The sequence below is a fragment of the Chlamydotis macqueenii genome, chromosome 3 (genome assembly GCF_036417535.1).
Source record: "Chlamydotis macqueenii isolate bChlMac1 chromosome 3, bChlMac1.mat, whole genome shotgun sequence".
Taxonomy (NCBI): domain Eukaryota; kingdom Metazoa; phylum Chordata; class Aves; order Otidiformes; family Otididae; genus Chlamydotis; species Chlamydotis macqueenii.
In genome coordinates, this window is record NC_141558.1 from 72,688,434 (window position 1) to 72,713,529 (window position 25,096).

Genomic DNA, 25,096 nt, shown 5'->3' on the forward strand with positions numbered 1-25,096 from the left:
CTCATTTGAGAACAGACTATTTGTCTCTGATAAAATTTGTACCAAGCTCTGGGACCAAGATAACTGCTGGAGATATGGATGTTAGAACATCCTACAGAGAGAACAGAAACCTACAATTGCATGAAAAAAAGCATAACGAATTTATAATTACTCCCAGCGCACTGGGATAAGAGATTGTCTCCAGACACGGTCAATGGATTCATTACACTTACAACAACAATATTAAAAAAAAAAAATCTTTAAAAGGATCTCTGTAGTCTGGTAACTTTTATTGGGATTTCACTGGAAAACATCCTTCTGATGTTTGCTACATAGGTTTTCATTTACACTAGAAAAACAAGGACAAGACTTTCTAATCCAGTGATGTATCAGTGTTCAGCAGCACTGGGCTGAGTGCTCATAGAGAAAAAACATAAATACAGTCATAACAAATCGTTTCTGAACTTCTTTGAAGCTTATGAAAGTGCTATTACAATTTGGAGGAGGCTTGACAAGTTTCATCAAAGATTCATTGCTTGCTGTTATAGACTTCAAATGACGAATGAGAGAAGGAAGGTACATTGAAATTCTGCTGCTGCAGCTAGCACTTCAGGAAGCTTTTGGAGGATAAATACCGCTTCTATTTAAAGGCAAGAGATTTTGAAAGAATGAGTCACATTTTCCAATACAACTTCACAATCTTACTTATCATTAACTTTAAGGGACATTGCCGGCTCTCGTAAGGCAAACCCATGACAGAAAATACAACAGATTCCTTCACAGACTCTCAAAGCTGAAGTGCTGGCTGCTGCTGTAAGAATGAGAATGCCCTGGATGACATGCAGGACTGATCAGCTTTAATTTTTCTCCCACAGACCTTGATAATCGCATTTAGGTTTTCAAGGGCAGAGTCAAAGCATGGGCACATTTGGAGAATGCCTTCAACATCCCTTGAAAAAAGGCTCTCAGATGACCTGAGGTGGTGTGGCTTACAATGACTGCACAGCAGCTCCTCTGAACTTGCCAGCAGCGCCTGTCAAAAATGAATTTTAAATGAACTTGTTAGAAAAGACACTGCAGTCTAGAAATACAGCTTCCTCTTCTTGCTCAGTATAATCTCATAAGTAATATTACTGTTTGGACCTGCTATACGTGGTAGACGCACAGAGAAAACAGAAGACCACTTCCCTTTGTTCATTATATCAACAGACAATAATTTATTTAGCTTCTAGATAGCTTGTGTGTGTATGTGCATATCAAGGAGCATGAAGTTAAACACTGAATAGTATTTAAAGGCTTATAAATGGACAACAGAAGGGATATAGAAAAAGCTTAGATTCCTTTATAGTTCACCTCATGCTATCTCTTAGAAAATACATACATACATATAAAAAACCAGTCTACTCGACTGTTGAACTCAAGAATCTAAAACTGAAATATTAAGTGGCCAAATTTCTGGGGGGTTTTACTTCTTTTCTGATTATAAACCACTGGTCCCACAGTGAAGTTAACCTGTGAACGCTCCACAACCACTGCAGTTCAAAATCAAGTGCATTGGCTCCAAGGCTAGATGCCCAGCACTGAATATCTGGTGTCCTGCATGACTTCGCACCAGGAAAGGTAAGAGAGTGCTTACACCAGTGCTTGCAAGTGCAGCACGTTTCTGACCATGAACAGCTCTTCTGTTTTGCAGCTGGTTTATGTCTATAAAAATCTATCATTCTTTTCCAAATGGAGGTAACTTCTGTGCTTCAAAATGCTTCTGATCTAGTCTAATAACAAATCCATGCTAAAGCAGATAAATACATTTAGATATCATATTCTTATAAACATGTGGCTTTATTTATACTTCAGAATAAAAATTATTTCTGTCAAATTAGCTGATTTCCATTTGTATCTAGTTAAAACCAAAATAGGATAATTTTATTCTCAAATAAATGTCCACAACCAGACAAATGATCAGGATTAGAATCAGTGCCACAATTTTAGTCTAAGCTAGTGCTGAGTTCACTTTCATTTCAACACTGAAAGATGAGTAAAACAGGTTGTCGTTGTGTGATAAAGGATGAGAAAAACAGGGTAGAGTGAAGAGGAATTAGAAGGGTACAAAATACTGAAATGGGGAGCTGTTTAGATTTTCTTATTCTTTCCATTTTAGTGCTTTTTGGCAGCATCAAATTACAGCACTACACGCATTCAGAGGCTACAGCACACTTAAGTTTGTCAGTAGGCCCTAAGGCACAGCAACATACCGGGTCAGGTACTGATCCTGGCGACAGCGGAACAAACACATTTTGACTATTTCCACTGAATTAAGTTGCTTCCTCCCATGAGAAAAAGTATTTATTATTTATGATTACAATAGCATCTAGACATGTAATTCCCAATTTCAGTTATGCAGTGCCAGGCATTACTCAGAGAAAGAAACAGCTCCGTCTCACAAGAGTTAATAGTCTAAACTGACAAGACAGACAAAATTAGGGAGAAAGGAAGTGCTACCACCTCCAGTTAGGAGATAGTGAGCTGAGAGATTAAGTGCCTGCCCAAAGTGACAAAGGAAGGCTGTGTAACAGGCAAGAACTGAACTCTCATTTTCTCAGTTCTGATAACTCAACCATGAGACCTTCATTTCTTAAAGATGGATTATCTGGCTTTGCCTTATTTTTATATCCTTTCTGGTTAGCTGATTAGAGAATGCACCCTGCAGTTAACAGGGGTGAGTAGACCACACTCAAATAACATTTTACAGTGCCTACAGTATTTAGGAGTCTAAGAGTTCACCTGTAGGGAAAGTGAATCTGAAGAACAACAAAGGGCTGAAGGATACATTAGCTATTCTGCATTAACTTCCTCTGTGGGCACTTCCAGTGCAAACCACCTGTGAAACCGCACACTTTGCTTTACAAGGCTGTAGTGTACAGAGTGTAAATACAAGAATCTGAAAAGGAATAACTACCATGTGGCAAATTCTTACTGTTTTCTCCTGCATACTGAAGTCTTGGGATGTGGACAAGTGTTCCATCTACTTTTCAAGAGGTTCTTAGGATCCTCAGCTCTATTACGTAAATATCCAAATGTTTTGTCAGTTTGAGTTACACTCCCAAGTCATTTAGGAGCTTTTGAAATTTTTACCCTCAGTGCCGAGAAGTTAATAATTTGAAACACAATTTCCAATTCAGTGGCTGTTCTGGATTTATGGTCACTTGAGAACAGAATCTGAGTCCTTGAATGAACACAGCAATGGTTGATCTGGCTTCAGCTGCTATCTCTAATAGCAGCCACCTCTAGACATTTCAGAACTAAGTGGAAAAATACTTTGTAATAGATAAGCTGGGCACAGGGTAAATGGTCTGCTGAACTCAAACCATTGGCAACTGTATGGCTCCTGAAAGCTGTGGGTTTCTAACTCTTCTACAGTTTTATTCTTTCAAATGTAACTATGGAAGTGTTTGTTATCTATATAAAGGTATAGGTTCACATGGAACAATACTGAATATTTGGTGTTCTGATACTTGTATCTTTTGTGACAAGGGGTTCATTGATTAGGGGCATATATTTCTTTTCATGTTTCACATCTTTCCCTCTCAATTTTCTTTCAGTGCTCTCATTGTTTTTATGTTATAAGAAAGGATAGGTAAGAGCCCTCCTCCCTCCACTGGTTATTTTATGCAACTTTATAATTCACTTATATACCTCTTTATGACTGACTGGATGACTACTCAGCACTGAAAAAGCAGGAATGTTGAAAATCAGACCTGAAGAGAAACACATTTAGTACACTTTGATACATACCAACACGCCCTCAACAAAAGGGTATGTGGGAGGAAGGCTTCCAAAACCAATGTAGTGATGCTGGTCATTAAGCATAGGAAATAAATCTTCCTTTCAGCCAAGAAAACCCCACCTCAAAACAGTAAAAGTTGAAGCTCAAGAACAGGTCAGTGGAAATTACTTTTGCCTGATGGTATATTTCAACCTGGAGACCAGTGTGTGCTTGTAAAGGCAAGGCAGGTCAACATCATTGGCTGCAAATGGCTAAGAAGAGTCTTGGACTGTGATGTTCTTACCTCCTGAAACCCCAAGTGATTCAAAGTGACAAAGTGGATGTAATCTGCTCTGTAGTAAATGTGGCTACATGATGAGATGTTTCTGGGCAGCTGGGAAGACATAACCAAGCTTGTATTTGCTCATATTCTTGAAGAAATGTTGTTGTTGAGAAGGGCAGCATTCAAGTGGGCTTCAACAGTCCAGAGACCCACAACAAACGACATCAAACCTATAAATTACTTTGAATAACAAGGTGCTTTAGAAGTTTGCTAAAGAATCTGCCATGCTTGCTATATTCTTTTATTTGCATTGCATTTGAGGTTGGGTTTTTTTTTGTAATACATTCAAATTTGCTAGATATTGAGAGTCAGGTAAAGTCTGAAAATGTGTTAAATGAGTTTTAGAAAGAAACATAGATTCTTCTTCCAAAAGAAGTGAACGTATGTATTGCTAAAGCTGCTATTAACATCACAATTTGCATCTCCAGTAGCTCCAAGCTCTCAATAACTCTGTCAGAAACAGTAATTATTTGAAATGTTTAGAAATAACTATGGTCAGACTTTGCATTTCTGTTAGCTGCTGTAGCCTGATTTTCTCTTGTAATTTATATTGCTTTCTACACCAAGCAAAACACTGTGTTATTAAAAAATATTACAGATGGAGCAGAAATTCTGCTCTGCATGTACTATACTACTTGTACTATTGTTCTGGTTTTGTTAGTGAGGGGGGGCCTAAGGTGGAAGCTTCTGTAGGAAACTGCTAGAAGTTGCTCCCCTTTGTTCAGTGGACTCGGCCGGGCCTAGGGCGGACCTGCTGCTGGCCAAAGCCGAGCCAATTGGTAGCAGAATGTCCCGTGATAACGCCTCTGCGATAACATATTTAAGTAGGGGAAAACAGGAAAAAGAGGAGGAGAAGATGTGAAGCAGCTGAGCGGGGGGCAGAGAGGGGGAGGCGCGAGCCTCATGGGCCTTGCAGGCCTCACCCTCTGGCCTCCCGCCGGGCAGCCGACTGGGCCCAACTCGGCCCGGCCCGGCTGCAAGAAGTGGAGAGGAGATGAGAAGTGAATAAGATGTAAAAAGGATCCTGAGAGGCGTCTGCCAGCCTGTTGTGAGGAACGGCTGCAGACGCCAAGGTCAGTGAAGAAGGAGGGGGAGGAGTAATATGGCTCCTGGCCAAGATTCCTCTGCAACTCGTGGTGAAGACCATGGTGGAGCGGGTTGTCCCCCTGCAGCCCATGGAGGTCCACGGAGGGGCAGAGATCCACCTGCAGCCCGTGGAGGACCCCACGCTGGAGCAGGTGGAGGCCTGAAGGAGGCTGTGGCCCATGGAGGGCCCGCTGGGACAGCTGTTCTAGAGGGACCGCACCCCGTGGAAGAGATGACCCACGCCGGAGCAGTTTCACGAAGGACTGTGGCCTGTGGGAGGGACCCCACGCTGGAGCAGAGGAGGAATGCGAGGAGTTCTTCCCCTGACGATGATACAGCGGCATAAAACAACGCGTGATGAACTGACCGCGACCCCCATTCCCTTTTCCCCCCCCCGTGCCGCTCGGGAGGGGAAGGTAGTAGAGATAATGTTAAGCCCGGGAAGAGGGAGGGGTGGGGGGAGGTTATCTTGTTCCCTGTCTCATTCTCCTGCTAATTTTTAGAAATAAATGAATAGTTTTCCCCAAGTCGAGTCTGTTTTGCCCGTGACAGTAACTTTAAGGATTTCTCCCCGTCCTTATCTCAAACCTTGAGCTGTTTTTTCTTATATCATCTCCTCCTATTCTCTCGGAGGGTGGGGGGAGCGAGAGACAGACTGCGTAGTCTGGTCCTGATCAGGGCTGAACTACGACAACTATATATTTGTTTTACTATTTTTCGCTTGGTACTCTGTATTACTATGCATAGGTGAGAGCTATTCCATAAGACTAGATCTCTGTTGTGTAAGACATTTCCATAGATCTCAGCATGGTTTGCAGGAGGTACAGTTTCCAGTCAGTGTTTCATCTTAATGATCAGTGGTTGCAAATCTGCTTAACAAGACTGAAACTGTCAGAACAGTGGCACAGTGAGATTTCTTCAGATCTGTCAGGAGACTGGTGATATTAGGGATTCTTCATAGCATAAAAGGAGCAACATCTAATTCAAGCTTTGGACTAAATAAGAGACTTTAGCTTTTTAACTCTTCACTCCATTTCTATAATATATGACCTAAACATGGAGTCTCATTATGAGGAAAAAAAAAGTTACAAACTGCTTTACACCCCTCAGAGCTTAACTGAAAGTTTGACTGCCTAGAAAGTCACGGAATTGGGCCACGTAAGTACATGTTCTCTTACATGAGAAGGTGGCCAACAACTTAAGAGAATAACTACTTCAATTGTGTAAGCACTTAAAAATATTTCTAGAACTGTCATTTATTAAATTACAGCAAATATTATCTGCAGCAACAGGTTCATTCTTAGGTCAAGGCGTACCACTGAAACACATCATTAGAATTCTGTTACAGCATATCATAGGTTATCTGTAATTTAAAAAGGGGAATGCTATATTTTAGAGCTGAATTTTCCCTTCTTCTCACCTACAACTGCATAACTGTGCAGAACAAAAATAAAACAGAATAATGTGCTCATGAGAAATGAACGATCAAAAAGCTCACCAGAGCTGGAATACTGACTGAGATCATCAATGCAAAGTTCAGTGCAGCACGAATGGTCATCTAACATTTGTTGCTCCCCAAATAAAAAAAAAAAAAAAGTTGCTTTATTTCAACCTTTTGATCTCCTGTTCTAGTTGTCACAATCCAAGCTTTATCTAACATCCAATAACATTTTTTATTAACTAAACTTATTGGTTTTGTGGTTTTTTTCTATTTTTAATTTCCATTGACTTCTCATTGGAACATGTACAATGCTATGTGGGGCTCACATGAAGTAAGAGGCAAGATTTCCAGTAACTTCCACAAAGTAAAATTTTTAGCAAGTTGGTATAACTTTCTGTGACAGTCTGGCATGCTCATGTAAAGGACAGGATCCCTACTGGCAAAACTCTAGGGACTTTCCAACATGAACCTATTTCCTATGTAGCTCTGGCGTAATGGACATTAAATGAAGTCTATTGGAAACAACAGAAAATCTTCAGTAAATTCAAGGATTTTGGATAATGCCCTGCAAGAAGGTTTTTTTTTTACAAAAATATCTGTGTGGAGATAGAATGGAGAAAGGAAAAGAAAGAGATTGCTAATACCTATACTAATGTATGAATAATCATGACCCCAACAGCAGTGCCTGATCATAACAACCTCAGTGCAGTTTCTGTAAGAAGGTGTAGGTTGAAGAACTTTTTCTTCCCCCTTCAGTGGCTTAGTGCAAAATGAAAAGTATGGCCCAAGGAAACAGATGGAAAAACATTTCTGACAGCTTAAGTGCAGTTAATTATTTGTAGGCGAAGCATTCTGCTATCAGCATTGATTTGCTGTATTTGAAACTGAAACAGTCATAGCAGCAACAATTTTGTTCAGCATTGCTGCAATTACCTGACTATAAATAGGACAGGCAGAACCACAGAGCAACACCTTGCCAACAAAGCTGCCTTCTCACCAGTTCCAGAAACAGGCAGCTAACAGGCCAGCACACCGCATAGCTACCCCTTAGGTAAGCAGCTCATCCAGGTCGCATCCTCTCACATTTTTTTCCATCTCCTACGTTTTTCCTCTAAGCGGATTCAACAGTTAAGGGAGGGGAAGAGTTCTTTATGTATGGAAAGATTCCACAAGCCAGATATCACCATTTTCACTTCACAGCTGGTGCAAATGAGGAAAAGGAATACTAATTTAAGTGTGTGCTCATTGCACGCCTGTTCAAAGGAGCAAAGGGAGATGACGTATTTTCTTATGACTTTTGGGGGATTTATCTGTATCACCAGAACGTTTAAGAGAACAAAATTGCTGCTTTTAAGTAACGACATTCACCGTTCCAGGAAAAGAGACGGAAAGGGAGCAGGCTTGTGGAGGAAATCTCTAGCCTCCACCAACCAACAACGGGGAGGCAAAAGAGATAGCATGGATTATTTCTCCCTTAAAAACGTAACATGGGGAAGAGACTGCCTTGTGATTGAAAGATCAAAGCATTTTTTCTGTTCTTCATCAACAGCTATGCAGTTCTTTACCTCCCTTGCTTTGGTCAAAGTATGCTTAGCTTGTGTTTAGCCAGATACACGGCCACAGATTAAGATTCTTCCTTCCTTTATTTGGGCTTCCTCTCTTACAATACGGCTGGCAAGTCTAACAGAGAAAATGACAAATGTGGTCTTGAGAACATTCACTATTGCCATTACTTTTGCACCACGCTCTGAAACAGGGTATGATAGCACAGAGGCAGTGCTGAGTGCGAGACTGCATTTCTCCTGCTGAAGTCCTGCGTCCAGACTAAAAAGTCCTCAGAGTTTGGTACAGTGCGAGATACACATGGTCTCTGTGTATACGCGGTCTTGATCTTACAGGCTTGCCAACTACCCAGAGCACCAGTGGCTGCATTGAAATACCTTAGTGACTTTGAGGGAACCAGCCCTGGTCTACTAGGTTCAGTGCTGGAATATATTTAGCAGCAGTTCTGGACACTTGATGACTTTGACCTGTCAATCAAACAGGTCAAAATATAACCTAAAATATGAATAGATTGTGAGTATTTAGGTAGATATGTATGTGTATATACATATATATACAAAGATATACAGCCCATATATATTAATTTAAATGAGAATTGTATAATAAAATTTTAAAAGTTTTAAATTATAAAAAACTGAACATCTTTCAATATGAACATCATACAAGACAAAACCATTTTGTATATTTGTTTCAGCGTAAATTTGACAGCAGAAATAAAGCTGCAAAACAGAAGTACAGACCACGATTAGCTGGTCCAGTATTTTGTTATCCAGCATTGTGATGAATGTAATACCTTAATACCTATGTTACAATCCTCCTTAATATATGTATCTTTTACCTTTTTTTTTTTTTTCTCTCCAATCAGAGTAACACTGTTCTGATAAATGCTTGGCATGATTAGGTCAATCTTAACATACTTATACATATCGCTGTATGTTATTGGTGCATTACAAATGAAGTACAGAAATATACTGGATCTTCACCTAAAGGAGTAGCATATTAATAGAAAACAGAACATAGCAACTGCAAATTCTTTTGTTATTTGTTGTTACGGGTGGAAAAAACCCACTGAAGCAGTTCCACAAGATTCGACATCCCTGTTTGATTTGTCACGTGAACGTCCCTGCAGAACAGTCACACATCTTATCAGAACTCCAGTTGGTGCTCATTTTCAGAATGTGTTGTATAGCTGTTCTTTCTGTGTAAGATGATCTTGCCCTCTGCTTCCTCAGTCCAGAACAGTCATTAAGAACTGAAACTTTGCTCCCTGGAAGACAGTACGAACTATAGTTTATAATGAATCCACTAAACCAAGCAGCATTATCCCTGGAGAGGTGAATAGTTGTGTAACTTCGCCCACCTTGTTGCTTTTTTGTTGGGGTTTTTGTTTGGGTTTTCAAACTCATTTACTGCCACACATAGAGAAATAGGAGATAAACACAGTTAACTCAGCCATTCTCCCATAGTATTCTGCTGCTTCTTGCTGGGTCTCTCTTTTACGTACTCTATTTACTTCTTGGCTTCAAAGTTTTCCTCTTTTTGATTTTTTTTTTAATGATGCATCACTTGACTCATTCATCCTTGCACCTCCAGCTTTTGTTGTTTGCAGTCTTTAATGATGATCTTTCAGTTAAGAGCTCACCAAAGTGTAGATCATGCTGAATGCAAAAGAAAGACACAATATGAAAGTATCCTTTTGAAGCATACAGAGCACTTTGATTTTTATAACCCTTTACTGTCTGTTCCTCAGGTCTGACTGTAATGGTCTGTGCTTTCCTTTGCATTCTTTCTGTCTCTCTAAAGCATCTTAATTACGGTGTATTCAAGATGGGTATCAAAAAGCACTAAAGAAATAAGAAATTAATTATCGACATCCTACTGCACCACAAGCTGTGTTTGAGCTTATTGAAGTGCAGTCTGATGTCTGAATTCAAACAGTGAAGAAACAAAACCGTTTTGCTTTTGCGCATTTGATCTTTAAAACTTCAACCAGCAACTCCCAGGAGGACAGGCAAGGTTTCCCATGAAACTGCATTATTTTGTTTCCTTTGGAAAAAAAACTCCATGTAGTAGAAGAAACGTAAGATGCAGACACCAGCTGGAGCAAATCCATACATATTAAATGCAACCCTGAAAAGCAAAGACATTGCAGTATATTGTCACGGCTCCATTTTACAGGCAGTGGATTTTGGATTATGACCACATTTTAGAACAAAGGAAGCAGGGCTCAAGAGGAAGCTACACAACAGTGGAGTCCCAGCAGAAATGCTAGACCACACTACACAGAGCTGACTTTGACAAGATCTTTTAGCCAACACAAAAATGTGGGTTAAAAAATGTTTCTCTCTCCAGCCGTGCCTTGCCACCTCTACTTGCACTACCAGTGGAGCTTGTCTAGCGTAACTGCCATGCTCTCCACTCTCGGCTCCATGAAGAGGACTGGCAGGTAAAGGTGCTCAGCCCAAACCCACAAAGCTACTGTTTGAAAAACTCCTGCTCGGATTATCATGCCCCATCTATCTCAGTGTGAATCAGGCACCTACCAGCTTGTGAGTCTGGGCCTTTCTACTTACTTTCTCTCTGTCACGTATGCAGACACAGACATGTATGCAGTTTTCTGTGGACAGAAAACTTTGTTCTCAACAGTATTTAAAAGGAATATTGAGAAACAACAATCTGCAGCAATGACTCCTCAAGATATGGGGAACAACAAGACTGATAATGGACCAGTAATCAAAGGAGAAATAACATTTATCTTCTTCCACCGGTGTACAAACCTGCCTTACAGAGGGATTACTGCACGCAACACTGGCTTGAAGAGGCACTCTAAGCAAACACATTATGGAAGAAGGAGTAGAAGAAATGCATCATAAAACACCACCTCCATTTAAAGTGTGTTAACCTTTGTTGCCAAGTAGTTTTATGGTGTGATTACAGAGGTGACTAAAAGCACAGAGATTCTGCCAAGGCCTTACCTTAAATATGATCCTCACATATTCTTGCACGAGGCATTTGGGACTGCGCACTAAGGACCTCTGACAGCTGAAAGGGGCAAGGGGACCACACACCACTAGGGTGCATATCTTCAAGCACGTACTTGAAAGTAGGGGTTTGGATCACACACAGGCTTACCCTGACATGAAATGGAGGTTGTAGGAGGCACGCTGCACCCCATGTTCCTACCCAACATCCACCTACTCATTTACTTACCATCTTGAGCATCACTACACTGGCAGCTGTACTGTTTTTCTTATTATTCTCTTGAATCATAAGGAAAAAAAAATCAGCAGCTATAGCACGGAATAGAATTTGATCCTAAACCTGTACATTATAATTTTTATTTGATATAATGTTATTATCATAACTTTGCTATTTCACCCAGCTTAAGGAGACTATGCAGAGGAGCAAACTTTTTTCCTTGGCTTGGTCCTGGCACCTGGCTAAGGCCTTAGGCAAATGTTAATATTCTGTACTGAAGCGTCAGCAAATATAAGCACATGCTGCTGGTAAGTGGGCATGCTTCCCTGAATCAAGATCAGAAGCAAGTTTTGTAAGACTAAGGAAACAGTCTAATTAGTTCCACTCATTCCTAAATATAACTTCACATGTCAAATGAAAAGTAACTACTATTTCCTTAGTGAAATGACCGGACTTACCAGTACAGATAATAGAAGAAGGAAAGGAGATAGAAAGCTAGCTTACACCAGGCTTCTTTTTGACAGTAACTCAAGGTATCTGCATTCATGACTGCAGGTGGATCATATGCTAGCTCTGAACTATCTGCTGGGCAGCGAAAATACCTGAAAGAGCAGGAGAAGACATAGAAGACATCTGGAATGACTTTGCAGCATCCTGTATTAAATATGTGCAGATATACACCCTACTGATTGCCAGCTCAGAAGAAAAAATATGTTCCATGATATAGGAGGAATTTCCCTCTTTTTCAAGCCTCTATTTCCAGACTTTGCTAAAATCAGGACACTAGTCTAAGTAGACCATTCTTACAGAACCAATCAATTCATTAATATGAACTTTCTGTGCTCTATTAATTCTTTAGATTGAAACATTCTCCCTTCCTATATAGTTATTTCTGGCTTACTCACTAATAGCTGACATATTGTGAGTGACAAAATGAAAGGCAACAGTCTCAACCAACTGGTAGCTCAGTACCTCCAGCTCTGAAAAGGAAAAAAGTCAATATGGAGTAATATAAGAGCTGGCTGACTAATGTTTTCTATACATAGCACTACTCAAAAAATTACCATCCAAATAATCTAAATTGGCAAATGTTTTTCTTCTTACATAGGATAAATTCCTAATTACTCTCAGCAATGACTGGATGTTCAAGAAAATCCTGACAAAATATTTTTTTTTTGGCAAAGGTGCTTTTGTCTCAGTTACTTTGCAGTAAAAAGCAAAAACAAACCAAAAAAGAAGTCCTTGACAAAGTTAATGAACTGCTTTAAGATCAGCACAAATCAGATGAAATATTGTTATTTCTGTCACTTTGAAATAGTAATGTAAGCATTGAAGATTGTTGGGATTGCTTATAGACAGACAGACAGAGAGATTGATATAAATCCCCCCAAAAATTGACCAGCAGCAAACAATCATTTGATTGTCTTTGTTTACAGCATATGGAGAACAATGGAAGCAAAGACAATCAAAAGTTCTCTCCAAAGGTTGATATCATTACTCAGAGTCTGATCATTTTAATCTTGAACATTTTTTGAAAAAACTTTTAAAACCAGTATTACTGCTACACTTTAGTTGTTAACCCTTGGTACAACATCAACATAAAACATTATTTTTATTGCACCCAACCAATAGGGAGAAAAGCACTTGTAGCTTCACTCCACTTCTGAGAACTATACTGGCACTCTAACTTCTAAATAATACACTCTGTTATATGATTCTGCATTACTACCAAGCTTTTGCAGAAAATAGTGTAAAAAAAAAAAAATCTACTTTTTAGTTCCTGGTTGAGATAATGGTTTTGCCTTCTTTACAGACTTATAGTTCAAGCTACTTCACAACAAGAGCTATCTACTGCCATATGTATCTTTGTAACACAGAGATCCTGAGAGACAAAAATCATCTGTGCTTTTACAAACATTGTGGAAATGCAAAACTAGAAGTCTCCAGACAGACAACCACAAAAGCTAATGTCTCTTGGTTATTTTCAGAGGCAACAGAAGGCTGATCCTCCCCTAGAATGGAGAGGAATATGCAGCAGCAGCAGCTGCACTGCCTGTCAAGAAAACATTAAAGCTGCTCAACAGTAGGTCTTATGAGGTCAACTCTGAAAGCTCCTCAGTGAATAAAAACACATAGCAGAGATCCACAGCAGAAACACTCCCCACTTTTTCACACAGGCAGGGTGAAGACAACAGCTCTTCATCTACTGCAATCCCTACTCCAAGAGTCTCTAAGACAGACTTCTCTTGCAGAACAGAATTCTCTACCATACAGCAAGAAATAACTTATATTATACTGAGGGGGGGAAAAAAAAAAAAAAAAAAAAAAAGAAAAAGCTGCCGAAGAAGATGAGAAGCAAAATTATCTCAACCTATCCAGTCTTTATTGCACAATTCCAGTCAAAAGGTTTCCTTGCTAGGACTGAGTGACTAGGTCCAAGATCTTTCAGATATGAACTGCCTTACAACTCCTTCTCTGTGAAGTATTTAGAGCCTCATCCAGTTCCACTTTCAGATTCCAGCCTATTTATTTTCCAAGTTTTCATTCAGTTGTGGTGAGTGCATCCTGACACCCTTTGGAATATATATCTAAGTTAGTAACTGAAAGTCACATTTATATTATGTCTTTTCTTTACCCATCCTAAATGTTCATGAAAAACACTTATTTTTTCTGTGGAAATGTAAGATTCAGTTGCTTATAGGCAAAAGCTTCTAGGCAAAAGATATTAGTTCATACAACCTGCATGTGTGTTGAGTCGGCAAGTTAAGGCTAACAAGCAGTCAGCATATAAAGGATGGACTTACCTCCAGAAGTGATAAAAAAGCAAAGGAACATTTAACCCCAGTGTGAGCCACTCTTGAGCGCACAAAAACATTACGCAGAAAAGGCTATGGATAGAGTACTCTGGCAACACCAGCTAAAAAGAAAGGAACAGAAATAACAGATGTCAGTAAACCACCTTTTTTATTTTAGTCACCTAAGCAGTTTTTCGGAAAACAAACCATCTCTGCAAGTCTCCTGTGTCCCTACATATGCCTCAGCTGACAGACAGCTTGGCTATGAGCAGTGAGCACAAGACGCAGTGCCAAGTTTGTCAAAGTTATAACCATGGCTGTACTCCAGGGGCTTGTTGAGAGACATGGGATAAATCACTTAGCTGGTGCTCCAGACTTCTGCCTACAAAACGGAGATTATATTACTGCCTCCCTCACACAAGCACTGTGAGACTAAATCAATGTCTGTAAAAGAGTTGTTAAAGAACTAAATTTCATTACTGATGCCTTCAGAAAGGAATCATAGAATAGTTTGGGTTGGAAGGGGCCTTCAAAGGCCACCTAGTCCAACCGCCCTGCAAGGAGCAGGGACATCTCCAACCAGCTCAGGTTGCTCAGAGCCCCGTCCAACCTGGCCTTGAATGTAGCTGTTACTGAAGCTTCAATTCTATACCGGAGGAGTGTTTTTGGAAAAATAAAAGGCTGCTTCTACCATTGCAAGCTAAAACCCACTAAGACAGGAAACTCACTTCCTTAGTAAATCCATGGCTCCCCACACTACTTGTTTCAGATCCAAGATGATTCTTGCTATTAAAAGAGAAAGTGAGTGGGCAGCTGGCAGAAGCAGAAATTTGTGTGATGTTGATTCAGAGTAGTTATTTCTAAAGGCAGTTTGCTTTTTTCACTGTTTTCCCATTTTTTAGCTGTCTTTCTTCTCTTGTTTTCTTCCAATGCTTTTTTTCTCAGAAATCTCTATTTTTTTTTCCTTCATTAAAGTCACAGAAGACATTAATTTCCAGCAGTACATATTTCTCAAAGGTAGACAATCACATTTCATCTGCATGCCTCGCTGCATCTTGGAGCTACGCTAACCAAAGTTAAATCACAAAAAGTATTTGAGGGGCTTCTTTTCACGTAAATTCATTTTCATTTGTCAAATAATTAGTGAGCCATAATATTTAAAATAATATAAAACCTGCTATACAGCTGCTTCCAATGTCTACCTACTCCTACACAGCTGTGCTGCAATGAATTCCATCTTCTTAGTTCTAGGAGTCTTTCCACCTCACATGGAACTTATTTCTTTTACTTTCACTTAACTTCGCTACTTGAAGCTTATGTTACATGGATGACAAATCATAATACAATTACATAGTTCAGATTCCAGATGGTAGTTATTTACGACTGCTGTATTTTTTTTTTTCATTTTTAGAAAGTGATTTACAACATGACTATAACCTTTCCCCAGAGAATGTTGGGGAATGATTCACCTTCATCACAAATTGCAGACAAGAAAGGTCTTCATGATCTACATCTACCCACTGAACATCACAACACTTGAAAGCATATTACATTCATTATCACCTATTTGATTTCTGATTCCAACACAATCCACAAACTTAGCAAGAACACAACCCTGGTGCCTGATCAGTGGGCTGGCTGGTAATAACAGGGAAGAAAAACCCATACTGAAAATTTATGCAGAGCTTAAAAAGCAAAACAAAACAAAACAATCTGCTATGAAGCTAGAAAGAAAACAAAGGAAGCAGTGGACTCTCAGAAACAGTCTCACTTTCCAATCACAGTTTCTGCTATAAATTAAGTCTACCTCTGCTTTTGATAGGACAACAAGTGGGTCATCTATGTCTCTTCACGCTTTCCTTGGAGTCATATTTTCAGGTAGACATAAATAAATAAAGGATCAGTGCTGAACACAGTTTCTGAAGAGAATTCATGCAAAGAAGCAAACAAAGCACAGCCTGCAAAGCCAATTACAGTTTATATTCAGGCCTAAGAGACCAGATCTAGAGCATAAAGTATAGAAAGGCACTAACAGCAAAGCTTGTGAGGAAAAGTCAACTGGATAGTTGAATAACTAAATAACTAAAAAATAATATTGCCCCAGTTCTTAGCTGTAAGAATCATGCTGCAGTTTGACACAGTGAAATCAATGGGCACTTTCAATCAACTTGAGTAAACATGAGAAGAATGCTGGTTGAGAAACAAGCAACTGTCAATCCTTGTTGTTTCTGCTGAGGCTTAACTGCAGTAGTGACTTCTGTGATACGGATAGCTGTGCAATAGGAATTAAACTAATGCCTTTAATTCATTTCTGGGAGAGCATGTGAAGCTGTTAGATGGTAAATGTGTTAGGATATAAACAGTCTATTTCTATTTTGAACCAGGAACACCCTGCTTTAGGTAACGACCTCTGCTTTCTGACGCACCTCACGATGAAATCTTGAGATGGTTATGAAATACAGAGCTGAAGGAGAAACTGGCAAAGCAGCACAATTCTTAAGGGCTGCAACTTGGTCACTTTTAGTCCTAAGCTAATGAACGGCATTACAAATTTACCACCAGAAATTCTTCTGGCTGACATTTACTTTCAGGAAAGCTTGAAAAGGAAGTCAGCTTCTGGACCAAAATGCTGATAATCAGAAACACCTTTTGCTGTAACATAAGCAAGGGAAAGAAAACTACTGTACCTTTCTAAGTTTTTCCCTGATATGTATATTTAAGTAAATATCCATATTGACAAATATTCAAAATCCATCATTTGCATCTAAAATGTAAAATCTTAGGTTGATAGCACGTTATTACCATTTGACCATAAATCTTCAATGCATCCTCACACAAAGTAGTATAGACATACACGTGCATGTAGACAGATTCTTCCCCTCTAATTCCAAAGAAAATAAGGCAGGCTTTGCTGTGTATAGACATCTAGATTGGGCTGAACTAAAGCATGGAAAAACAAGTAGTGAAGCTAAGCACCTGTCAGCAGCTTCTTTGTGTTTACAGGAAGACAAAGACCTCTGTAGATCGCAACTGCAGAAGGGCATCTCTCAGGAAGCTCAGTCCTAAACAATTGTATTCAGTTTCCTATTTCCTAAATATAGTATTTTGTTTTTGCACAAAAAATGAACACATCTTTTCCCTCTTTATTCTGTTTATTACATATGGATACCTCCTTCTCAAATGTAATTTTGCTTTTACAGAACATTATATCTTTTTTTACATAGAATGACTCTTACAGTTTGTCTTGCCAGTGAACAGGGCACATAAAATACCTTACAGAAACTGAAACGGGGAAGATATTCTAGCAAGAATGGCAATTTGTCTCCATCACTGATATTAAATTTTCGTGCTTAGAAAATCAACTGCGACAAGTGAATCAAACTGTTTTCTTAGTCACTGTTAAGCCACTGAAAGGTCAAGACCTCATGCCTCTTTCCAGCACTTTGCTTAGGACCAATACTGTTGAGTGCTAAACAATAACCACAATTCTCACAGAACTGCTGTTTCTTTCCTCAAAAGACTCTGAGTCTACATCAGTCTCCATTTGTGCATGCCAGCCTCCATATTGTAAGCACAGATTTTACACCATGCTCAGAAATTCCCAGCCATTGGACACTCTACCCTTCCCAGGGCTTCTGAGATTCTTCATTACACTGTTAGAGGTTGAGATAACTTCCCTTTTTAATGCCTGCATCCTCCTCCCACAGATGGCAGGAAAAAAAAAAAACTGAAGAGAAGTTGAATCTCCTTCACGTAATGTAAGAGCTCTGGGGACCACCCAACTGGAAACAAGTTGTTCACCTTACAAACACACAAGCCCTTTTCCATCCACCTAAGTGCAACAAGAAACTGAAAACACCGTGCACGTGTGGAATCATTGCAAAGCCCAAAACTAGGCCTAATTGAAGTGCTGTACCATCACAGTGGTTAATGCTGCTGCACCTACTTCCATTAAAGGATGGCTGCAGCTTTTTTTCACTATGGTGCTCACTTTGCTGTTTTTTTTTCCACGATATCCCTTGCTAAAGCTGACACGTACAACTGGTCCTCACCAGCAGCAGGGAAAGAGGAGACTGAGATGTACCAAAGGTTTTCAGAACACAAGAGTTATTTTAATTACCCTTTAAAGCCCACCCTAACAGAGCCTGCCAGAGCTAACCTGGGTTACAGGGGAGTGTCAGCTGCTCAATTAGAGACATTGTAAGACCAAAGGGAGCTGATTATTTAATGACTCTGAAATTCTCCTAATTGAACAGAGACCACGAAAGTCAGAAGTGTAGTGCAAGCAAGTGAAAAAAATAAAGCAGACACAGAAAAATAGCAGTAGCATGTGCATTAGGCCAGACTGTGTATGTATGGGGAGTGTACATATATTGAAACAAATGAATCATATCTGTTTGCTCCTGCTGTTACACAAACCAAAGAAGCAAGGTCAACTATGTATAACTTAAATACACAGACCATATATCTTAACTTTTGCAACAGTTTTAAACATACTGCTTGCATTGATCAAACACATAAAACACATTAAAGTTACTGTTGAAATACAGAAAGACTTCCCACTTACACTGGGAAATGTATCTTTCTAATCTACTTTAAATTATTTGAGATACTTGACTTCCAAAACCTTTTCTGAAAGACTGCCCTAGAGCCCAATACAATACTGTCACAGTAAATATACAGAGGTTTTCATTCCAAATTTTCAGATTCAATTTCTTTCAATTCTCATGTTAAAATCCATGCTTACTTGTGTCTCTACAAGCTCTGTTCTCTGGTTGCTTATAACAATCCCTTAGAAATTCAGTTGTTTATTTAAAATTGTTATAACACATGCCTATAACCAAAGCATTTTAAGTACTTCAAAACCATGTAATGCAAACCTCTAAAAGTATTTAGCAGTTTGCTACGTAGATGTATGCAACCAGCTGAAAAGAAAATGTCTGGAAAATAGATTCCAGACCATCAAAAGAACAACCTGCAGTTGAACCTACTGAGTTCACGTACACAGCTTTACATTTTATCTGAGGGAGAGCAACGCTGCATGCAGGCAAGACTCACTGTTACAGACAATGCAGAGCACACATAAAAGGAAGGACGCAACATCTGTGTTTTCAGCTCTCCACCTTTCTGGATCACAATAAAGTGAAGCAGCACAAAGCAAATGCTTTGTAAAGGAAATTTCATTATTCTAATGCACTATTGGAATTTCTTTAAACAGTATTAAGTGGATGTGAACATAAGTCACTCCACAGCACAAATACCAGACAATGAAATGAATAACACAAAAGACAATTATCATTCTCACAAAGCATTCCATATCCATCTGTAACATGTACCAGATCTAATATTAAAATACAGGATTTCTGGATGCTCTTTCCATCCCAGCTACTATAAACATGTCTATATTTAGGCCTATTGTTTCATTTCTCATTGTCTCATTTTTGTCTTCTGCAACACGGGGATAATTGTATTTTAAATCTATAGATTCCAGTAGAGTGACGTTATTATTAGAATATTTAAGCTTTGTCATAATACAAATAATAACTTTAACAAGAGTGACAGAAAAAGATCATATCTTTATGGGACATTTTTCAAGAACTTCTATAAATACTTCTGTATTGCAGAGCTTATGGGAGGCCATAACAGCCAAGAGGTAAAGAGGTTATGAAAAAGATTTTTAAAAAGACTTCTCCACTGTAAGGCCTGCAGAGCACTAGGACAATTCAAAAAGTGCCCTGTCCTTGGAAGGCACGTCATTAAGGCAGATGTGCTGTGACCTTACCAGTGTATCTCCTCTGCAAACTGTTCTTTTCGACTCAGCAGGGATTAGGAGATATCTTCACAACCTTTCCTTTTTAACATTTATTCAGAACCAGTAACAGAAGCTGGGTTAGCAACCCTGGAGTGCAAACTTCTCTAATTTTCACAATGCTGACACGAAATAGGTTAACAAACACTTTCTTGCCCTACCTCACTATTGCGTTTCAGACACAAGCAGCCAGGCCTCCCTACAGCTGGGGCATTCCAAGAGCTCATGCTATCTTTGTCTGCTCTCCTCAAACCAATGAGAATGACAATTAGTACCACAGCTGCTCATTAGGATTTAGAAAACCAGCCCCTCATTTTACAGGCAGGTCTACAAATGCAGAGATCTCAGTGATCATTAAAACGAAGTTCAGCCATCTGCACAGCACAGGAAGGGCTCTCAGGCCTTCTCCCAGGGGTCTGCCTAAGACTGACAGTTTCATAAATGCTGAAAACTAGGTGTTCACTAAAGGGCTGTTTCCGTATCTGGCGTGTAAAGACTGTCAATCTGACGAAGCAGATTTGGTAGAGTGCAGACATGGTAAAGACAATCCCTGCTCTGCTATATTAACAGCTGTATTGAAAACATCAGCATCTAAATGCAAGGTGGGACATTTAACTCCCACCAGAAACAATTTTGATCCATATAACTGATACGATGTAAAATCAGTGCACTCTATTTTTAGGTATTATATTGCTTTTTGTAATTGCATAGAGCAATTTATAGGGTCTGATCCTGACTTAAATACACAATTAAGGTTCTGCTAAACAACAGTGACATTTGATTTAAATCTAGTTTCTTTAGTTTATTAAAATGCAAATATTTACTTTATTGCATACCAAATTAGAGCAAATACAGTCTATTAGCAAGTCAAATTTTGCCAATATCTTCAACACAGCTCTGAGGAACAGATGTATAAATTACATTACCCCAGGCAGCTGAGAAGTGTACTGCTCTCAGGAGTACGTCACAGGCAACAGTTACTCATATACATTTTTGCTGCATCTTCAGCCTTATTTTACTCTTACTTGTGATGGTCTGATATAGTAAGGACATCTGTTTACGTATCCTCCAAAATAGTACTGAAAGAGGCTGAACTGTAAGGCAAGAGGTTGTCTATTACAGGGTGATACTTTGTTTACCACTTTGATTATTGAATAAACACTTAAAATATGAGATTAACTGCAAAATACAGTTGGTTAACCTGAAATAGTTTTATATGTACATATTTTAATGAGTGATAATATTATTAATAACCATATGTATCTCCCTTCAAAAGATATTACAGTTTCCATCAGGCATCATACTGGCTAATCTTAGTTCCTCCCTGTAGTAAAAGGCGGGTAAGGATCAAACTATGACCGAGTCACAAGTTTAAACTCTTCACTCTTAAGTTCATAATAGTTTTGTAACTTTTTCCCCTACGACCTGCCCCTCCTTTGAGTATCTGTGCAGGCACAGCAGGATGTATCTTTTCATTATCCTTAGGTAAGCACACAGACATCCTTAGGTAATGATTGCTAAAAATAACAATTGTTATGTTCCAACCTTTGAAAAGTGCTGAATTCTGGAACTTGTAAATTTGACTAAAAATAGTGAAGGCACAATGCACATAATAAATGAGCATCAGTAGTGAATGAATTGCCTGCCAGAAATACTATACTTCCTCTAAGTTCTTAAGTTCTATCTCAAGGACTTTCTTTCCAGATAAGGTACCATATACAAGGAAAGGACGAAAGGGATCGTGTTCAGTACTTGAATTGCAATAGTAATATGAACCTGGTATATTTACAATAAAATAAAAAGTGTGAAGAAGAGATGCACTATCTTTAGTCTAGCAACATTTATGGGATTATTTGTGCACAAAGTATAAATACTGCCAGCTCTTTGGTCCCATGCCAAGTTCCATTCTTTCTGATGAAATTAAAATTATGTGGGTGTCCAAGAGACTGATTGAATAGGACACACTCCCATTTTATCCCATTCCATCCTTCACAGATAATAAATGTAACAGAAGAGTAGGCAGAAAAGACTTAAGAGAAGGAAGGAGAGAAGCTTTTAGATGATCTGTAGCAAATTTCCTATTCAAGTGCAACAGAGGGAAAGGCACTTCAGCAACAAAGGTACTGAAGAGCTAAGTTTTGTCTGTACTGCAAATTTATTGCAAGATTTGGGGGAAAATTGTTATGTCCCCCATGTTTTTGGATGCGAACAATATCTCTACCAAGTGTGAATCACTATCAGTATGATAACTCCATCCTCTTTTACGTAAGCTGCAGAAAACAATTAAACCAACACAGAGCTAGTGGAAGTGTATAATATTTCAGTTAAAAATATTTTACTTGCTTTTCCCATATCCCCACTTCCCCTGTCAAGCTACATTCTTCTTTTTTTTTTTTTTTTTTTTCACATGTATAACCTAAGGACAGCCTTACATTAACAGCAGATTTAAAATTTATCTCATGCTCTTTTGAATAATGAGAGATGCTGTACCAAAAATAAGTCATGATTTCCACAAACTGAAAATTGTATACTAATACAGTTTTATGTCTCTCACATAGAGAGTTTGATATACTTTAAAAAGCCCTAGGTCACTTAAAAAAAAAAAAAAAAAGAAAACAAAAAAAAACCAATCCCCCCCCAAAAAACCTTAAATTAATTTAGTTTTATGAAGGATATTGTATTTTGTATTGACAGTCCGAGTCCTAACTGACAGAACCCATACAGCATGGCAAGCTTAAATCCTACAAAATCTGCAGATCTAATTAATGCTTTAGAAACAGCAATATCCTTTATTCCAGTGCCTGCATGCAAACCCTAGATTTTTTCTAAGGCAGCTTAGGAGCTAATTATGTGTGCACATGTATAGCAGGGGGGTGTAGCTCATACTCACCATGATGTTGACAGAGATCTATCTCATCATATTGTTTATTAGTATTTCTGTAGAGCAAGCATCACGTCTCTAAGATACAACACAAGATAATTTTACTCCCAACACTCATCAATTGGACTACAGTAGTTTGAGTCTGATTACAGACTGTGTTGGATTTGAACAGCTGCTGTAGAGATTAAAGACTACATACAATTATTAACTCAATGAACCATCAGACCCCTCAAAAACAGCAAATGTTTTTAGCTTCAGTTAAAACTAAGAGATTCAAACTATGCTAGCTAACGAGAAAACTAAGTAGCTCTCTGAAAACAAGATTTCTATCATCAGATCAGCTGCACAGTCCTTCCTTTCCTGTCATGTACACGTCTTGTGAATTTAAACAAACGCTCTTCATATTTATTACCACGTGGTTTTTGTAGCACCTGGCACAATAAGGTTTTATTCTTTACTTGAGTCACAGTACTGCTGTAACAAACATTAATGAACCCATAAGAAAAGGAGAGCCCAGACTTGCTGAAAGGAATCTCTGGCTGAAGCACAACAGGACCTTTAAAAGATTAAAGTATCCAACTAAGGATTTTTTAAAAAGAATCAAAATTCAAACAGTGGCAAAGATGTAAGACAGCAGAATATGCACGTAATCACAAGAAAAGCAGATTTGCTTCTGTATTATATTTTCTTCCAGAAAGACGACAAATAGAACATCCTGAAACCACCCTTTTAAATTTACTGAAGACTTCTTTAAAATATGAAGATTTTTCATACGGTAATATTAATTCAGAATATCACTGTAGTCACAATAACAGATCATATGTTTAAACTTCTAAAAAAAGGATTACTGAACAACTGTTTCATATTCATATTGTTTATCAAGTCAATTAACAGAAAGGTCAGATCCTGATAAAACTAGAGATGAAACTGTGATCTGAACAAAAGGCACTCCAACTTCTTGGAAATATGTACCAGTCACCTTCCCTCGTGACACAGTCCTCTCCCAGTAACGGCCAAACCCTCAGGGAAGAAAATGACAACTTTCCAAGGACTAAAGAATTACTACCTCAGGTGAAGTACTATAAAGGCATGTGCTGAATTGTCTAATAAAAAACCTTGTATTGCTTCCCCTCATTCTACTCGGAGTTTGATGTTTGTGGTTTCTGCTGAGTTTCACTGGGAATTTCTATGCAAATTCAGACATATTTGGTCATAACCACCAACAATGCACTACACAGTTTTTATCTACATTATGTCTAAATTATAAGAACTTCAAATCCAAATCTAAGTCCAGACCTATTTCACATGGGTTCATACTTGAATATTTTTCATTTCAGAGCAATAAACAGAGACTACTCGAAGCTGTCAATGTCAAGGAGAGACAGAGAGTGCCCACAGAGGGCTCTCACAGTTGTTTTTGTTATTCAATCTTAGAGATAAATGATAAACATGAATGTCAAACTTGAAGTCAAACCCTTCCTAAATCCAAGGATGTTCAGGAAGCTTTTTGATATAAACCAACTGTGTTTTGAACCACTGAATTGCAGTGCAAAGATTTAAAAAAAAAAAAAAAAAAAAGGACAAAAAGCATTTAAGATTATAAAAATAATTTTAAAAATACATTGTATCTATTTAAATCATTTTATACCCAGCAACGCTTGCTTGGGTACAAGCTTTTGTATTGCACTGAGTCACCAGGAGATAAAGGAGATAAAGTATTGAATAACTACCTGGGTACCTGCAGTATATGCTTTCTATGTAGATAATTCTATATCAATTCTTCAGAAGTTATCCACATTGTTTCTTGCTTAAGGTTTATGCTCCCAGTTGTTGCAAAACCTCTGAAACAAATGTTGCAAAACCTCCGAAGCGTTGCAAACCTGTTACGAATACCAGCTCGCTGCTAGGAAACCCCATACCCTTCCCATCTCGATCTGGGTATCGCGGACTCTAACCAGTAGAATTATAATTAATAACAATATCAATGATTGATAATAGGAGAATACTTAATCAATGTGATTCTGGAATGTAAATGTAGAGTGATTTACTCACCATAGAAATATAGGGTTAAGTTTTATATATGAAGTATCCTTACCTTAAGGAACATAAAACTTCCTTATCTTAGAAGGATGACACATCCTTATCTTAGATAATTGGTCCAATATGTTGGGGGTAGTTTGGGAGTGGTAGAACAAGGCACCAGCTATGCAGTTTGGGCTCTGAGCCATCGCTTTTAAG

General features: G+C 38.6%; 1 protein-coding gene across 5 annotated transcripts in view; it reads right to left on the reverse strand.

Annotated features, from left to right (window-relative positions):
- Positions 1–250: 250 nt before the first annotated feature.
- Positions 251–25,096, reverse strand: part of CNIH3 (cornichon family AMPA receptor auxiliary protein 3) — a 58,401-nt gene continuing 33,555 nt past the window's right edge. The window contains exons 4-7 of one of the 5 annotated variants that reach the window (XR_015258263.1): positions 14,178–14,290; positions 11,832–11,975; positions 9,536–9,833; positions 9,200–9,442 (exon numbers count right to left, since the gene is read on the reverse strand). Coding sequence is in view for 4 of the 5 variants with exons in the window: in XM_086745600.1 (XP_086601726.1) it covers positions 9,806–9,833; positions 11,832–11,975; positions 14,178–14,290 (285 nt within the window). In the remaining variant the exon portion in view is untranslated. Of the gene's footprint in view, positions 1,013–9,199; positions 9,834–11,831; positions 11,976–14,177; positions 14,291–25,096 lie in introns of those variants that run through there. The other 4 variants (XM_086745603.1, XM_086745600.1, XM_086745604.1 and 1 more) reach the window with 4 other exon arrangements.